Here is a 16,425-nt window from a genome sequence, read left to right on the forward strand (position 1 = left end):
ATACAGACGGACGTGAACAAGAGTATATCTTAACTTTATATAGAGGGTGTTGGTGTGACAATTTCTCGATTAACATACCACTAGCGATAGACTTGTACACCTCATATTTAACTTTATTTCTATAACATGGGTATGTTTTAATTGGACATTTTATTGAAAACCATATTTGACATTGTTTCACAACGGAGGAAAATCTCACTTGTAACACATTTGACCACAACCTTTTAACGATTTTAGACATCTATGAAAGAACAAATATATTTCCCAAGTTCCTCTAATTAAAAATGTTAAGCAATTTAATGTATATGTGACTTTGTACATCTACTTGGGAAAGCTTTTAATAGACTTCAAGATGCTGTCTAAATAAACAGAATACACGAGGAACCCGCATTTAAATTCATTTAAATGCAGGTGTTATGGGAATTTCCCTATGCATAGAAAGACCATGAAATGGAAACAAGAGATATATCAATTGCAACGAGTAACCTTTACAAAACCGAACGAAATACATAACTTTATAAACGCATATGCATAGTTGCTAAGCAAATATTTCATGTTAATTGATCCTTTTTGATACAATTACTATTTAAATACGTTTGCATTGCCTGACAACCATGTATATATCTTCTAACCATGATCATTGAATTTAAAACCAGTTTTACGCTCTACATGCACAGACGAGAATATCGAGCGGGCCCTTGCTTGTGACGTGGTAAGTACAGAAATTTTTCTCTGATATAATTTCAAAAAGGTATTTGATTATTTTTTTTTTCAAATATGAAAGCTCATTTATTTCTTTGGGTATGTAACTACAATTCCACCATATTATTTTATATGATATTTTTTCATAATGAACCTCTCACTTTCTTGAGAAAGAATGAAGTACTACTGTTTATATGCATATGTTATATAACTGCATCACGAATGAATATATTTAGCGACTCACGAACATTCAAAGTATTAGGCAACATCACTATTGCCTTCATCATGATGTTGATGAACAGGGAGTAAAGTTTTGTTTGACTTCGAACAATGCATTTATAACTAAAACGACAACTCTCTTTTTTTTTTACGTTGAATTTCAAAAGTTTTACCCGAATATAGATTATGCAAAGTCTCTTTTCAAATTATTGGGTATGCAGACAAACCTACTTAGAATAAGATTTCAACATGTTTGATCATTTGAATAAGTTTTCGACGATGAAAGGCATTTGGTGTTTCAAATATTACAATTAAGTAAATTGATCTGGAACCTAGAGTATTTATATAAGAATCTAGAGAAGAACGACCGTTTGGTGCTTAAAATTATGTAATTAAGGACATTGATCTGTACGCGAACAATGGTGTTTAAAATACAGTTTGGGCATTCATTTGCAAGCATTTTTATGTCTCCTCGTTCTTCCCTTATACACATAATACCAACCACAGACTTGTTGAAAATTGTTTATATTTGATCAAAACTTTGATCATATAATTAAAATCATGCAATTAATTAGCATCATAAAGTTAATACTAAAACAATTTGGCGGTAAAATAGAATTACGATTAAGTCTTCAGCTCAATTGTTAAGTATATGACTTCAGAGAGTTTACCACGTGTAGGATTGTCACAAACACCAGTTCACATTGTTGAAATCACACTGTAAGATACCAACATAAAATCGGAAAATATCTTTCTGTCAATGAACAATATACAATGCAATCCCTTACCAAAATGTAAAGTTTGCTGCAAATTTGCCGCAAGTTTGCTGCAAGTTTGCGGCAAACAAATCAGTGTGCCAGAGCTGTTTGCCAGAAGTGTGCAGCTAATGCCGCTAGCGGCATACAGTGTGCCACTAGCAGTACACAGTGTGCCACTAGTGGCACAGTGTGCCAGAAGTGCACCACAACTTTTCCTAAATGAAACAGTGTGCCAAAAGTGCACCACAACTTTTTCTTTGGTATTCAGAATCAAAACTGTGTGCCAGAAGTGCACCACAACTTTTTCTTTGGTTTTCAGAATCGCGTGCCAGAAGTTCACAACTTTTTTCTTAAATTTTTAGAACTGAAACAGTAAGGGTACCAAAGTTCACGACTTTTTCTTGAATATTTAGAATAAAAGAGCCATATCAATATATCCATCACAACATTTTCTATAATAGAACATATGCAACATTTCTCGCACCCCCTTCAATCGATCTTCTTGTCTTAATGGGAATTAGCGGTCATTTTGTCACCAAATATTGAATTCTATGAAAGTTGCCCTATAATAGATATTATATATTAAAGTAATAATTACACTTGTATTTAATTATTTCAAACACCTTTTAACATCTTGAAAAAGAATATGTGATTTTGGTGATTGAATATTATTGTCGTGCGAGACAGTATAATTATTCTCTAGTTACCTTTGCATGCTGTCAGCAAAATGTATTTGTTGTTTTTGTTTATATTTGAGAAATGATTTAATTGGGGTGCAGTGAATACTTCTTCCGTATATATATTTCTTTACATTAAAAGCGGTTATCTAACATAGTTTTATTAGGATTAATTTTCTTGTTTTTGTACATAATAAAAAATAAATGTTCTTATTAGTCATCAATATGTATTTCAATATCATCGAGAGATTTTGAGAAAAAAATAGTTGCCATCACTTTCACAGCTAATGCTCCTTTAAAGTAAGATGTAAGTGCACAGGTATCTGAATTTTAATCTAATTATTTAAATTATTTATTGATTCACCAAGCATGTTGGCATACAATCATGTTACACAATATGAGATATATAAAGACAATAAACTAATTACTAACAGTTCATTTACATATATGTAAATACAAGTATATATTTGATATGTACCTGTGATATTAGACTATGTATACAATTTAGTATTGCATATTACATAAATTAAATGTAGTTATAGCACTCTACTTTTGGTGCGCAATTCAAAACATTCATGTAAAAATTAAATGTAGTTATAGCACTCTACTTTTGGTGCGGAATTCAAAACATTCATGTAAAAATTCAAAAACCCTTCTAGCATGAACTACATTGACAGGGTTGCATTGTACTTTACAATGGTTTTCCTTTGATATAGCATCGTGTGAATTGTAGATGTTCAAAGGGTAATAGTTAATTAGAAAAAATGTGAAGAATTTTTTTTTTATATCTAAATAAATGGAGAGAGAGAGAGAGAGAGAGAGAGAGAGAGAGAGAGAGAGAGAGAGAGAGAGAGAGATTTCTTTTCTTTATTTACATGTATATCTGTTCATTACAGTTCAGATACTGGGTTTGTGAGTTGAAATTAATCAAATGAGAGTGGTAAAAATCCACCTTTATATGTATAATTTACATATCAGGATTTTATCCAGGTACGTTATTCTGGTTTGTGGAATGCTAATTTATACTAAGTTAGAATAATCTAAGCTGTATACCAAAGTAGGTCTTCATGGGGCTTTACGGCTCTATGCATCGTAAATAGAGATCGGGTTCAATGCGTCGGGTGTGGGATTCACACAATATACGCTGAGCGCGAAAGTTGATATTGGCAGGCGCCATAATGTTATACCGGTAAACAACATTTTGAACATGAATCGAGAACAGGAGTTGAATCAGTTGATGCAGATATTCTGAGGAGAATCTTCCAGTCATTGAGTAAGTGAATTACTGTGTATCTTATAGTTATAAACTCTCTAATATATTGTTCAAAACGAAACTGACCATCGCTCATATTGTATGTTGTTGCGTCAAATCTTGCAAGTCGGTGTTTACGTTCATAAATTTACATGCTTCATTCAATTCTTTGAAATTATGTGGAATTATTTATTTTTTTAAATTTCCTTTGTATGAGATTAGACTCCTTCTAGTTGCATTATCGTAGCCCTCGCGGATTTTTTTCTTATACATTTGGACAGGACCATATAGGCACTTAAAAAAAAAAATGGAGAGAGGGGGGAAGGCCGGAAAACAAACAAATAATTAGGCCTATTTCCGTAATACTTATGCTATTTTTTGTTTACTTTCTACTCGGGTGATATTTGCAAAACTTAATTAGTTTATTAAGTAAATGGTGTTTTTTAATGAATGGTTGATTTTTTTTTTTATTCAAATGCTTATGATTTGAACCCAGATGTCCAGTTAGAAAAATTAAACTGCATTATGATCAGGGATGTGACCTCCGGAATCTCAATTTTGTCTCTACATCAATGCATTTAATACGTTATTAAAATGGATTGAAGGTCTTGTCTTGGCAATAAAGTTTGTACGTAAAGTTGGGTCAGCATGATATTAACAGTTGTACATCAGATATTGCATTTATTAGCCCAATGGGCTGTAACGCAACATTGATTATTCCTCGGCTTTGAAAATCGGTGGCCCCAGGTGTCGGGTGACGGTAATTACATGTACACACCCCAGAATGATTCCTCCTATGTTAGATGCCTTGCAAACTTATATATAGGAGGGCCAATGGTATCTCGTAATTATTTAAAATTTTATATCTTTTTCAGAATATATTTCATGATAGTCATGCAGATTCAGAAGTTGTGATGGTGTGTTGATAGGCTGTCTTCAACTTGCCATATCTTAGAGTTCCAACATGCAGGCCTGGATTAATGTGTATAAATCACTAATGAAAAAAAGAATGACATTTCAATTTATACACACTTGCCAAGTGAATCTGATGAGACTGCTACATGTATTTGTGAGTAAAGGCACTCTGTCTTAACCGAAAAACTATTTACAGTTTATCACAACAAATGGATGGGACAGTAGAGCTGTTGCGGACAATATGTGATTGTGATGACCAAGTACTGAACAAGTGGAAGATTAGAAGAAGGTCCAGAATTCAATCATGTTTTTGATTCTAAGGTGCACACAGCATGGAGATAGTCCTATTATTCTCCAGTTCATCTATGATGGAGAAACTTGTGTAAATGTTTAGTGTTCTCCCTAATAATTAAGTGCCCACAAGTCTGTATTAATTTATCAGAATATAAAGTCCTTCACAGTACTGATTTTAAAATTAATGTAGATTGTCTCCAGATTTTTCTGAGGAAAAGTTCATAGTTTACATGTGTGAATTTTGAATATATTTCATTCTTGTCTGCAAATGTTGCCGAAACCTGTTGTTATTGATGCACAGTCATGTTATGCAAATGATAGACCTTCTTAATTACATGTACAGAAGATCATGTCAACTCCTTTGTCTTAATTGTATACACAATTCTAGCATTTATAGCATCATTTATATAGCACTTGCTAGTTTAAGAAGGATTTTATTTTCTAAAAGCTTTCATTTGACATGATTGATCTAAAACGGCCAAAATTCACAAATCTATTTAAATCACAACCTGACCTTATGTCAGAAAAGTGCCACTGTGGGTTGATATTTTTCTCTTGGATCTTGAAAGAAATTCTTTATGCAACAGTTTCCAAATAAAATGTACTCTCATGGCCAGGGTGGGACTTCACCGAGAACTTTTTAACATTGCACAATGCAATATTTGTAGATTAGAAGTTGTTGCAGTTTCTTTAAGTTTTCTCTCACATCTTGTTATAATTATATTTTATATTTTTGGTTGGGTTGCACAATGTGCAAACAGTTTATAAAATGGTGAATGACTCAGTGGTGGGCAAGCGACAGTAGCGTCCCTGTAATAGTACCTACTTTGTGTAATCAACTCCTTTCACACCTCTCACTTGATGTTCCTTAAACTTTGTACAGTTGTTAGGGATACATTGAAGATGTGCATGTGCCTTTTTGAAAGTGATCAGACATTTTTTGAAAAATTTACATGTAGTTGAACTTCGTCATTTTTAAGCATTTCTTTAATCGACAGTACCTATTTTGTGTAATCAACTCCTCGTATATCTCTAACTTGACATTCCTCAAACTGTGTACATTTGTTTTGAACACATTGAAAATGTGCATATGTGTTTTTGAAAGTGATCAGACATTTAAAAAAAATGTATATGTAGTTGAACTTAGTCATTTTTAAGCATTTCTTGTAACTATTTTGTGTAATCAAATCTTCATGCACCTCTAACTTGACATTCCTTAAACTTTGTACAGTTGTTATGAACACATTGAAGATGTGCATGCATCTTTTTGAAAATGATTAGACTTTTTAAAAAAAAAATTATGTGTAGTTGAACTTGGTCATTTTTATGCATTTCTTGAATAGATGGTACCTATTTTGTGTGATCAACTCGTGCACATCTAAATTGATATTCCTCAAACTTTGTACAGTAGTTATGGACACATTGAAGATGTGCATGTGTCTTTTTGAAAGTGATCAGACTTTTTTCAAAAAAATTACATTTAGTTGAACTTTGTCATTTTTTAAGCATTTCCTGAATAGATGGTACTTATTTTTTGTAATCAACTCCTCTTACAGCATTTATTTGACATTCTTCAGACCTTGAACAGCTGTTATGGAAGCATTGTAAATGTGCATGTGTCTTTTCGGAAGTGATCAGGCATTCTTTGAAAAATTTACATGTGCATGGTGAAGTTGAACTTAGTCATTTTTTAAGCATGGTACTTTATGTAACCAACTCAGCTTTTACTTAACATTTTCCAGACCCTGTACATTATAGATGTTTTAAAAACATTGAAGATATTCATGTAACATTTTAAAAATGCTTCTCTTTTTTTTCTCTCTCTTTTTTGTTGTTGAAAAATTCTACCTTTAATTTGTCATTTTCCCAGTATATGTTTCTACTGTTGTTCCTATGATAGAGAACATATTTTACAAGAACCCGGTCATTTCTGTTTTTGAATAATTTTTTTTTAATTAGTATTTTTGAATATGTTAATTACTTGATATGTCATTGTTCTTGAAATTATATTAATTGAATTGTTATTGTGTTTTTGTTTTGTAATGACAGTTTATATAGCATCCCTTAATTTCGAGCAGACAGTGCCAGAAGTGTGCCGCAAGTTTGCCGCAAACTGTGTGCCAGAAGTGTGCAGCAAGAGTGTGCCGCAAGTTTGCCGCAAACTGTGTGCCAGAGGAAAAATTTGCATACGAAAAGTATACTTGCGGCAAATATGCCGCACACTGTGTGCCAGAAGTGTGCAGCAAGTGTGTGCCGCAAGTTTGCCGCAAACTGTGTGCCAGAGGAACAATTTGCATACGTAAAGTATACTTGCGGCAAATATGTCGAACACTGTGTGCCAGAAGTGTGCCGCAAGTTTGCTGCAAACTGTGTGCCAGAGGAAAAATTTGCATACGAAAAGTATACTTGCGGCAAATATGCCGCACACTGTGTGCCAGAAGTGTGCAGCAAGTGTGTGCCGCAAGTTTGCTGCAAACTGTGTGCCAGAGGAAAATTTGCATACGAAAAGTATACTTGCGGCAAATGTGCCGCAACTAGTTGCGGCAAACTTGCCGCAAATGCGCTGCAAATTTGCAGCAACTGTGTGCCAGAGGGCTTATATTTTGGTAAGGGATATACATATAAGTTGAATGGGAACATTTAAAATGGAAAACAAAACACTCCATGTAAAGTACATCCATAATCTAGTTTGTAAACTACATCTATAATCTAGTTGGTAGCGGGTGGGGTCACCAGTGTAGAGGAATTAATCACTCCTCGCCACCAGTGTAGAACAGTGAAACAGTCAATCCTCGAAGCTACACACTTTTGGCATTCATTTACGAACATTTTCATGAAAATGAATACTCCTAAAAATAGATCATGTTTAAAATAAAATCGGAAGAAAATGATACAACTTGTATTATACATTGTGCGAAAACGGGATTTCGTTGTATGAAGAAAAAGAAAAAAAGAAAACAATTAAATCAACCGAGAATTATACAGTCTGTTGGAATTCCTATGGGCACGAATTGTACTCCTTTGTTAGCTGACCTGTTTTTATATTCCTATGAAGCAGAATTTATTCAAAAACTTCTATGTGAGAAGATGTGGCCTTCAATTCGACATTTAGATATATCGAGGATGTATTATCTATTAACAATACTAATTTTCATTCATATGTCGATTCAATATATCCCAGTGAACTCGAAATAAAAGACACTGCAGAGTCGTCCACTTCTGCTTCATACTTAGATACTTTATTGAAAATAGATATTAACGGCAAACTCAACTTTATGACGGGACGATTTCAACTTCTCCATCGTCAACTTTCCATATTTATGTAGTAATATTCCATTATCACCTACATATGGTGTTTATAGCTCTCAACTGATTCGATACACAAGAGCTTGTTCTGCGAATGTCCAGTTTTGAAATCGAAACAGGCTACTGACAAACAAGTTGATGATGCAGGGGTTCCAACAGTCTCGTTTAAAAATTGCATTTCGCAAATTCTATGGCCATCATAACGATATAGTTTGCCAATATAACCTATCATTGGGTCAAATGCTGCCTGACGTGTTTCATGCAGGTTGTTAGGCTGTTCTTGGCACACTGATTTTGACTACGGATAACTCCGTTTACCTGATCAAGATATAGGGCTCACGGCGGATGTGACCGATCGAGAGGGAATGCTTATTCCTCCTAAGCACCTGATCCCACCTCTGGTATATGCAGGGGTCCGTGTTTGCCCAACTCTCTGTTTTGTATTGCTTATGGTAGTTATGGGATTGATCACTGTTCGTTATCTTCGCCTTTCATAGGTTCCTGAACTTAAATCTCAAACAAAAGTTTACTTTTCAGCAAATTCAATATCTTTCGATTTGAATTTTTTAGATGTCAGCCGTTAGTCACAGCGATGATTTGGGAAAGCAAAATGTGAAAGCAACTAAAGAGTAAGAAATTTAATGTCAACATTAGTTTGTAAATTTATTAAATCGCTTTATTTGTTTTATTATTTTTGGGATGATACTGGAGATCAAATACAAAGAATGTTAATCAAATGAGTTATTGGGCTTTTTTTTCAGTAAATACGACATTTTTGATACAAGTCCAGAGACGATAGAAGACAATGTGAGGCGTAATTGGCTAGATAGATGTCATGGTTGTCTTCGTCTCTTCTTTCTTATTTTTTTATTTGTGTTTATTCTAATCACAGCTTTCATATCGAGATTCAGTTTTCATATTATTTTGATAAATCTAAATCCTCCGACCATCTTCACAACTCTGAACAAATTTGGTGGTGATGCTGTCAATAACACTGTGCCGTTCGAGCCAGCGGAAGTTCACATTGCGTGGATCTGGGCATGCTTTCTATTGTTAGCAGCACCATCTGTTCATGTTTTTCTGCATCATTTCTTGCAAATTTGCAAAAAATGTAACCTGGAAGATATAAACAATGAAAAAACGATCACCAAGCATGAAAATGAAAAGTTTGTATGTTGCAATACTTTCCCAATACAAATATTTCATAAAAGAAATGATCAGTCCTTGGATGAAAAAGATTCACACGAAGATAAAAAGGCGAAAAGAAGAAAGAATTCTGACGACGATGAAAAGGGTGAGCAAATTAAAAAAGAAAAAGGTTCTGGCGACAATAAAAAGGATAAACAGACTAAGAGTGAAAAAAATTCTAACGATGGTGAAAATGAAAAGAGAGAAAATGATTCTGGCGACGGTAAAAATGATGTACTGACTAAGAAAACAATGGATCCTGACATAGAGAAAGAAAGTGATCAGACCGAAACGGAGAATAAACTTGGCGTGAGTACTTTTCCCTAATGGAAAATGCTGAACTCTTTATCAACACCACTTCACACTGTCCTAAGTATCATTCATTAGATTTAATATTAAGTAATTAATATTGTTCAGGTGTAGTAAAATATCATTTATTTGAGACTTTTCGATACAATAAATTTCAATTACGAGCATTCTCCCAATAAATTACTAAATCGCACGTCCTTTTGAAAAACCAATGAGTTTTGAGATTTCTATAAATGCATCAAGCAAAGCATAATTTCAAATTAAAAGTAAAATAAATTCAATTGAATTTCGTACACTATCAATTTTCAATTACTACTATCTTTTAAATAAATAGTTGCATACTTGTAGCTCTCTGGAACAGACCAGAGAGCAAAAGATTCACCTCTCATAAAAAAAACCTTCGATTTACGGTGCAGTTTTTTGCGCATGTTCAAGATCTGATATCGCTTATGTACATCACCACCTCAATATTTTGGCATAAAGAATCCCTAACACATTTGTCCGCTACACTTGTATTGAAATATATTTTAAAGCATTCATAAAAGCCCTATGCAACCCGAAATCTTAACAGTTTCAAATGATTGATGAAATAAATGAATGATTAAAAAATCTTCGCTCTGAATCAAAGTCTTGCATTAAGGTCGGATGTGTCTGTCTTGTTTGTACCAATATTTTCTCAGAAAGGCACATATCTGCAGCTAACAAATAAGGTCATTGCAGTTGTAAAGTAACAGAACATAATAAACTGACCAGAGCTTGCAGAGATTTTTCAAATGAATATGAGAGAAACATCAGATAGTAATGCAACGAACGAGTACGGTCATGCGCGTATTCGGAATCATGTTCTTATCAGTTCAACATATTCCGTTAAAATACAACTCGGATATTAGCCCTAACGTACTACCGAATTATGGAGTAAGATCTGTAATAGAATAAAAAAAAAATACGCCAATGCAAAAGATTTAATTACTTGATTTAGAAGTGTTCCGCTTATATCAGTCTCGTTTAAAGTCGGCATTTCGCAAATTCTATGGTCGTTATAACGATCTAGTTTGCCAATACAACCTATCTTTGGGTCAAATGCTGTCCGCCGTGTTTCATGTCGATTGTTAGGCCGTTCTTGGCACACTGATGTTAACTACGGATAACTCCATTTATCTGATGAAGACATAGGGCTTAGGGCGGGTGTGACCGGTCGACAGGGGATGCTCACTCCTCCTAGGCACCTGATTCCACCTCTGGTGTATCCAGGGGTACATGTTTGCCCAACTCGTTATTTTGTATTCCTTATAGGAGTTATGAGATTGATCACTATTCGTTATCTTCACCTTTAATACTAGCAGTACTAAACGTACTGAAAATCACCATATTTGATCCAGAATATTGACGAAGTAAATGAGTATTTGTACACCATGATTTCATATCCTACAAATCAGGTAAATCTAATATAGAATGAATGATTTGTAAAAGTAATATATGTATGTGAACTATTCTGTTTGCTTTTATTTCACAGGTACGCCAGACAGTCGTGATTGTGATAATCGGAGCATTTCAAGCAATCTTTGAAAGCTTGGCAGTATTTGTTTTACTTCCAACTTTTGACCAAGCTTCAGCCAGTATAATATCAACAAATATGACCTTGTTGGTGCCACTTTTTTTAAATGGATTAGTAAATCCATATTTTCGCAGTCATGGGGAGAAGTTCTTCAAAGACCGTGAGGATTGTCTGATATGTTTGTGGAAGTTTGGAGTGATCGTATTGGCAGCAACCGTTCTTGTTTTTCTGTTTGCGTATTTGATTTTGATAAATGTTAATGTTTCCGAAGAAGGGGTGCATTTTAACAATATGCCTTTCCTATATGCCCTCACTTTTATTTTGAATATGTGTATGTCTTGTGGATTTTGGGAGAATGTATCGGGATTCCTCATTGAGACACATCGATATAGAAATCTGGCATTTTCTGCGTTGTCGGTGATTAAGATACTGATTTATTTTTTCACCCTTCTGGCTAGTGTAGGTGTAACGACTCATGGGAGAGATGTATCTGGTGTTGGGGTGTTATTTGGGGTAGGAACTAATGCCACGATCGCCATGCTAGAGAAAAGCATTCTTCTCATCAGTACTTCAAGTTTCAGAGATGACTGTTCTGCAAGACATCCGTTTTACGTAGCTCTTGTCAGTTTGTTTGCGTCGTACCTTTGCTTTAATGCTTGTTATCAGGCTTGTAGAACCTATCTCCAATGGCAAAGTTTTTCCATTCCTCTATTATTGAATCTAGTACTGCTTCCTTTAATGGTGGGGTTTTTCCTGGAACCAAATGCTTTCTATTCGAAGATTGATAACTGTGAGATAATTTCAAACGATTGGGATTTCATTGTTGATAGAAATATTCAAAGTCAAATTATGATGGGGTTTTGTGGTGGTTTTACTTTACTTAGCGTCTCCATGCTTACGACTTACATCTGGCGCAGTGGAGCGAGAATAAAAAAGCTAGAAAGGTACGTTTAGCTGAATAATATTATTTAATACAACGTAAATCTTTCCCCTGCATACTTATTTTACAAATTGTTTAAAATTATAACATAATAATCACAAATTCTATGGTCGTTATAACGATCTAGTTCGCCAATACAACCTATCACTGGGTCAAATGCTGCCTAACGTGTTTCATACCGATTGTTAGGCCGTTCATGGCACACTGATTTTGACTACGGATAACTTCGTTTACCTAATCAAGATATTGGGCTCACAGCGGATGTGACTGGTCGACAGGGGATGCTTACTCCTCCTACGCACCTGATCCCAATACTGGTATATCCAGAGGTCCGTGTTTGGCCAACTTTCCATTTTGTAATGCTTATAGGAGTTATGAGATTGATCACTGTTCGTTATCTTCATATCTTCACCTTTCATGATTTAACTTGAATGATATAATAAAAATATCGTGTAATTTGTTTTGAGTTTGAGTTATGCATGTTTTTAAAAATGATCAAGGAAAATTTCATCATAATGTTCTGATGGATATTTTACCTCAACTTTCCACTTGTTTGTTTTCTTTCAAGCATATCAAAATTATCTTCATAAAATATGAAGAAATCTCATTTTCCTGTGTTATTTGAAAGACTCTTATAAGATGAGTAGATCCTGACAAACAATCGTATTGGGGGTCGAATTCGGCTTTCTTTTGCGCTCTATATGCCTTTACTGCGAAAGTATAATTACGATCTCAAGACATTCAATATAGACAGACTATACAAGCATAGTGTCCTGCATATGCATCTTAGACAGAATAAATATTTAGAATATACAATATCTAGACATAGGGTTCACGACGGGTGTGATCGGTCTATAGGGGCTATTTAGTCCTCCTAAGCACCTGGTCCCCTTTCTGGTATGTTCAGGCCTCAAGACCATAAACTGAGAATAGACTTATGTCTAAATTTCAAATCCAGCTAACGTTTTAAATAATATTCATAAACAAATAAAATTTTCATTATATGTCTGCATTTACATTTTTTATAAACTTGCAGTTTTTTAAAACATATGTGCTAGGCAAAATCTTAAGATATAATTAATCAAATTTTGACTTAAGTCTACTCTCAGTTTATGGTCTTGAGGTCAGGAGTCCGTGTTTGCCCAAATCATTATTTTGTATTCTTTATAGGAATTATGAGATTGATCGCTGTTCGTTATCTTCACCTTTCATGCACAATATGAGACAAAACAGTATGGCGGGAATTCCTCATCCAATTTGGCACAAGAAGATATCGATTTTAGCACATTTAATGGAGACTATTGCAAGATTAGCATAGTTGTATATACATGGTTATGGGCATATACTGAACTGTTCATTTCTTGCAGGTTCAATGTTTATTCTTTATTTGTAGAGAGGTTTAATATAGTAAAGTGAATTAGAGTGTATTTGCTTCTTAATGCAGATGTTTAACGTAGTTCCACTCTCCTATGACGTCATAAGATTTCGGAAAGTCAATGACTTAATAAGATTTATGCACGACAGGAGCATAAACGTTTTTGGAATCTTTTTCAATAGCTATTGTAAAAAATCTTGTTAACCATAATATATTTCAAAAGTCTAAATTATATATGAATAATCAATTATATGTTTCAAAATATTGAATCCAAGGGCAACAACTGTTTTCATTAAAATATTTATCAAGTCCATTACATGTTATGGATACTATTATATCGTTTTAACCAGTTCTTGTGAAATTTTGATAATGCTGTTCAAGGGGAATTACAATTTTCTGACGTTGATAACAGGTATATGTATGCTAATTGATGAAAATTTTATAAATACCGCAACAGACTTATTTTATCATTTTTACTTGTTACTAAGATATATTATTTGAAAAATCAACAATCAAATATAAAACTGAACCTATACTTCTATAGGGGTGGAATTACCTTAAAAGAACATTATCACTCAATTCATTAAAGATATGACGTTGCGATGGTTGTGTTTCATTATTTCATCATGCAATGATTTTCCTATATAAGTATCATAGCATCTGTACAACTAAATTCAAAACTGTAAATTTCGATACTGTCACTTCACTTCCTTTTTAATATATTTCAGAATATTTGCCATGCCCTTTTATACTGGTTATGCGGTTGATGCATCACTTCTGTTGTCAAAACGAATTAAAAGGAAGAAATGCGTAAGTTCGAACATAATAAATATTATCATCTATTTTGATATATTGCAATGATATTTTGGTAACGACACCATCTCACTCAATCCATCGAATGTTCTTGCCGCCGTGCCATTTTCTCTTGAAAGTTTCCATTAACAAATTAAAGAATGGAAGAAATGACTATAAATTTTCTCAAGTGTTTTATATTAAAACTATTAATCTAACTTTAATCGTTTTTATATGTCATATTATTCAAGGAAATGTGTTTACATAGGATATCAATTTCAAGAGAAAAGTAGTAAGGTGATCTAATTTCAAACAATATGCATCCGAATAACATTTGTTAGAAATGGTATTCCACAGAACTTTCCTGTCAATTAGCCAACTGCTGTCAGAAGTGTTTCATGCCAGTTGTTGGGTCGTTCTTTGCATACTAGTTTGACTCCAGATTGCTCCGTTCGCCTGACCAAGTTGAAGAGCGCACGGTTTGACCGACTAATAGGGAATGGTTACTCCTTCTAGGTACCTGATCTTACCTCTGGTGTATCCAGGGATCCGTCATTGTCCTACTTGTGATTTTGTGTTCTTTATAGAAATTATGGGAATGGTCACTTTTCGTTATCTTTACTTTCCTTTAACGAATATCCAATAAAATGAAATAGCAGTTACGATTTTTGATATGTAATGATCTGTATTTGATGTGCATGTATATACAGGGAGTATCATTTTCCATGATAGATTGCTGAAATTTGTTTTGATTAGTCTCGTTATTCACAGCGCTTACACATGCTAGCAGTTTAAGTGCTATTCCACGTAAGAATCATGCAAGGGGTGACACATCGACCGTCAGGAATTGAGTCGATACTTATATACACTTTGCCCCTATATATAAGAACTTTAGACATTATTTTTTTTCCATCTGACGCATCTCTACAGAGATATGTTAGTAAAATAGATTTTCCCCATATTGAACCCAAAATAGCTAATAAAATAAAAATATTATCAATACGTTTTGACCAAAAAAATACACAATAGCAAGTAAAGTCCCTTTGTTCTTTATTCATTGCCATAGTGACAATATCTCACACGTCTCCATGACAACCATTGCTTTTATTTGATACGTATATCATTGGGAAAAGAATCTAATATTTAAAACCACGTTTCTCAAAAAAGCAAACAAGATGTTTAGATAAATAAGGGGGATTTTGTTTAATCGTTTTCCTTGTTCAAAAGTATGAAAAATTCATTTTTTCCCCATAGAAATGTTTCTTTGATTATATTGATAAAATCTGGAAAAATAAGATATTATTGAAATTAGTTTTAATATAAAAATTGCGCATTAATTTGTCAAATCTATATTCTTAATTGATGATAATATGAATATATTTTGATATAAAAAATAAGATACCAAAATATCGTACATAATCATACCGAAAATGTAAAACAAGATCTTTAAAGACATTTCTATCGGGATCGAAGTTCCCATTATAACAAATCTATTGTTTACACCACGAGTGTACAGACGATTTTTTGAGTCTTTTTTCTGCCAACGTTTGCAAGTTGGAGTGAAGATTTCATGTTGTTAAAAACGTGTGGTTTATGAACACTAACGGTCGATTGAACTTGAATCACAACACGTAAACAAGGTAGGGCCCAATATTTCTTTATTTACATTTCCGGCTCGTTATTTTACCTTCATTGTTTAGTTTTCATTGAGACGGTTGGTTTGTCATGTTAATGTTTAGTGTACCATTGTAATTTTAGATTGTCCCCGAGACGTTTAGTTTGTCATTGCGACATTTAGTTGATCAATGGTGTTTGTTTATTAATGTAAGATTTAGTTTTAATGTGACGCTTGGTTTCTTATTGTAACGTTTAAAGAGACACTACAACTCAGTGTCCACATTTTAATCATGTTTTTTTTACAACACATGTCGATAAAAGGATAAAAATCATGCCGATGTTGAAAATTTAAACAAATTGAATACATCAATTTGCTCTCAACTGCGCTTTGAAAACCATCCGGAATATAAAGGTTTTTCCATGCTGACTCGGACAGTTTACATCACATGATTTAAAATAACAGCATAAGGGTTGTGTTGAAACTTATTCAAATACCCCCATAAGAGGTTCATACTTGCTTTTTAAG

General features: G+C 33.7%; 1 protein-coding gene across 3 annotated transcripts in view; it reads left to right on the plus strand.

The window, feature by feature from the left end:
* The first annotated feature begins 647 nt into the window (after positions 1 to 647).
* Positions 648 to 16,425, plus strand: part of LOC125649522 (chitin synthase chs-2-like) — a 102,609-nt gene continuing 86,831 nt past the window's right edge. For 2 of the 3 annotated variants that reach the window (XR_007360726.2, XM_048877092.2), the window contains exons 1-5: positions 655 to 712; positions 8,694 to 8,752; positions 8,885 to 9,620; positions 11,134 to 12,119; positions 14,219 to 14,300. Coding sequence is in view for 2 of the 3 variants with exons in the window: in XM_048877092.2 (XP_048733049.1) it covers positions 8,694 to 8,752; positions 8,885 to 9,620; positions 11,134 to 12,119; positions 14,219 to 14,300 (1,863 nt within the window). In the remaining variant the exon portion in view is untranslated. Of the gene's footprint in view, positions 713 to 8,693; positions 8,753 to 8,884; positions 9,621 to 11,133; positions 12,120 to 14,218; positions 14,301 to 16,425 lie in introns of all 3 variants that reach the window. The other variant, XM_048877091.2, reaches the window with a different exon arrangement.

This window comes from Ostrea edulis, chromosome 5 (genome assembly GCF_947568905.1).
Source record: "Ostrea edulis chromosome 5, xbOstEdul1.1, whole genome shotgun sequence".
In the NCBI taxonomy this organism is placed as follows: domain Eukaryota; kingdom Metazoa; phylum Mollusca; class Bivalvia; order Ostreida; family Ostreidae; genus Ostrea; species Ostrea edulis.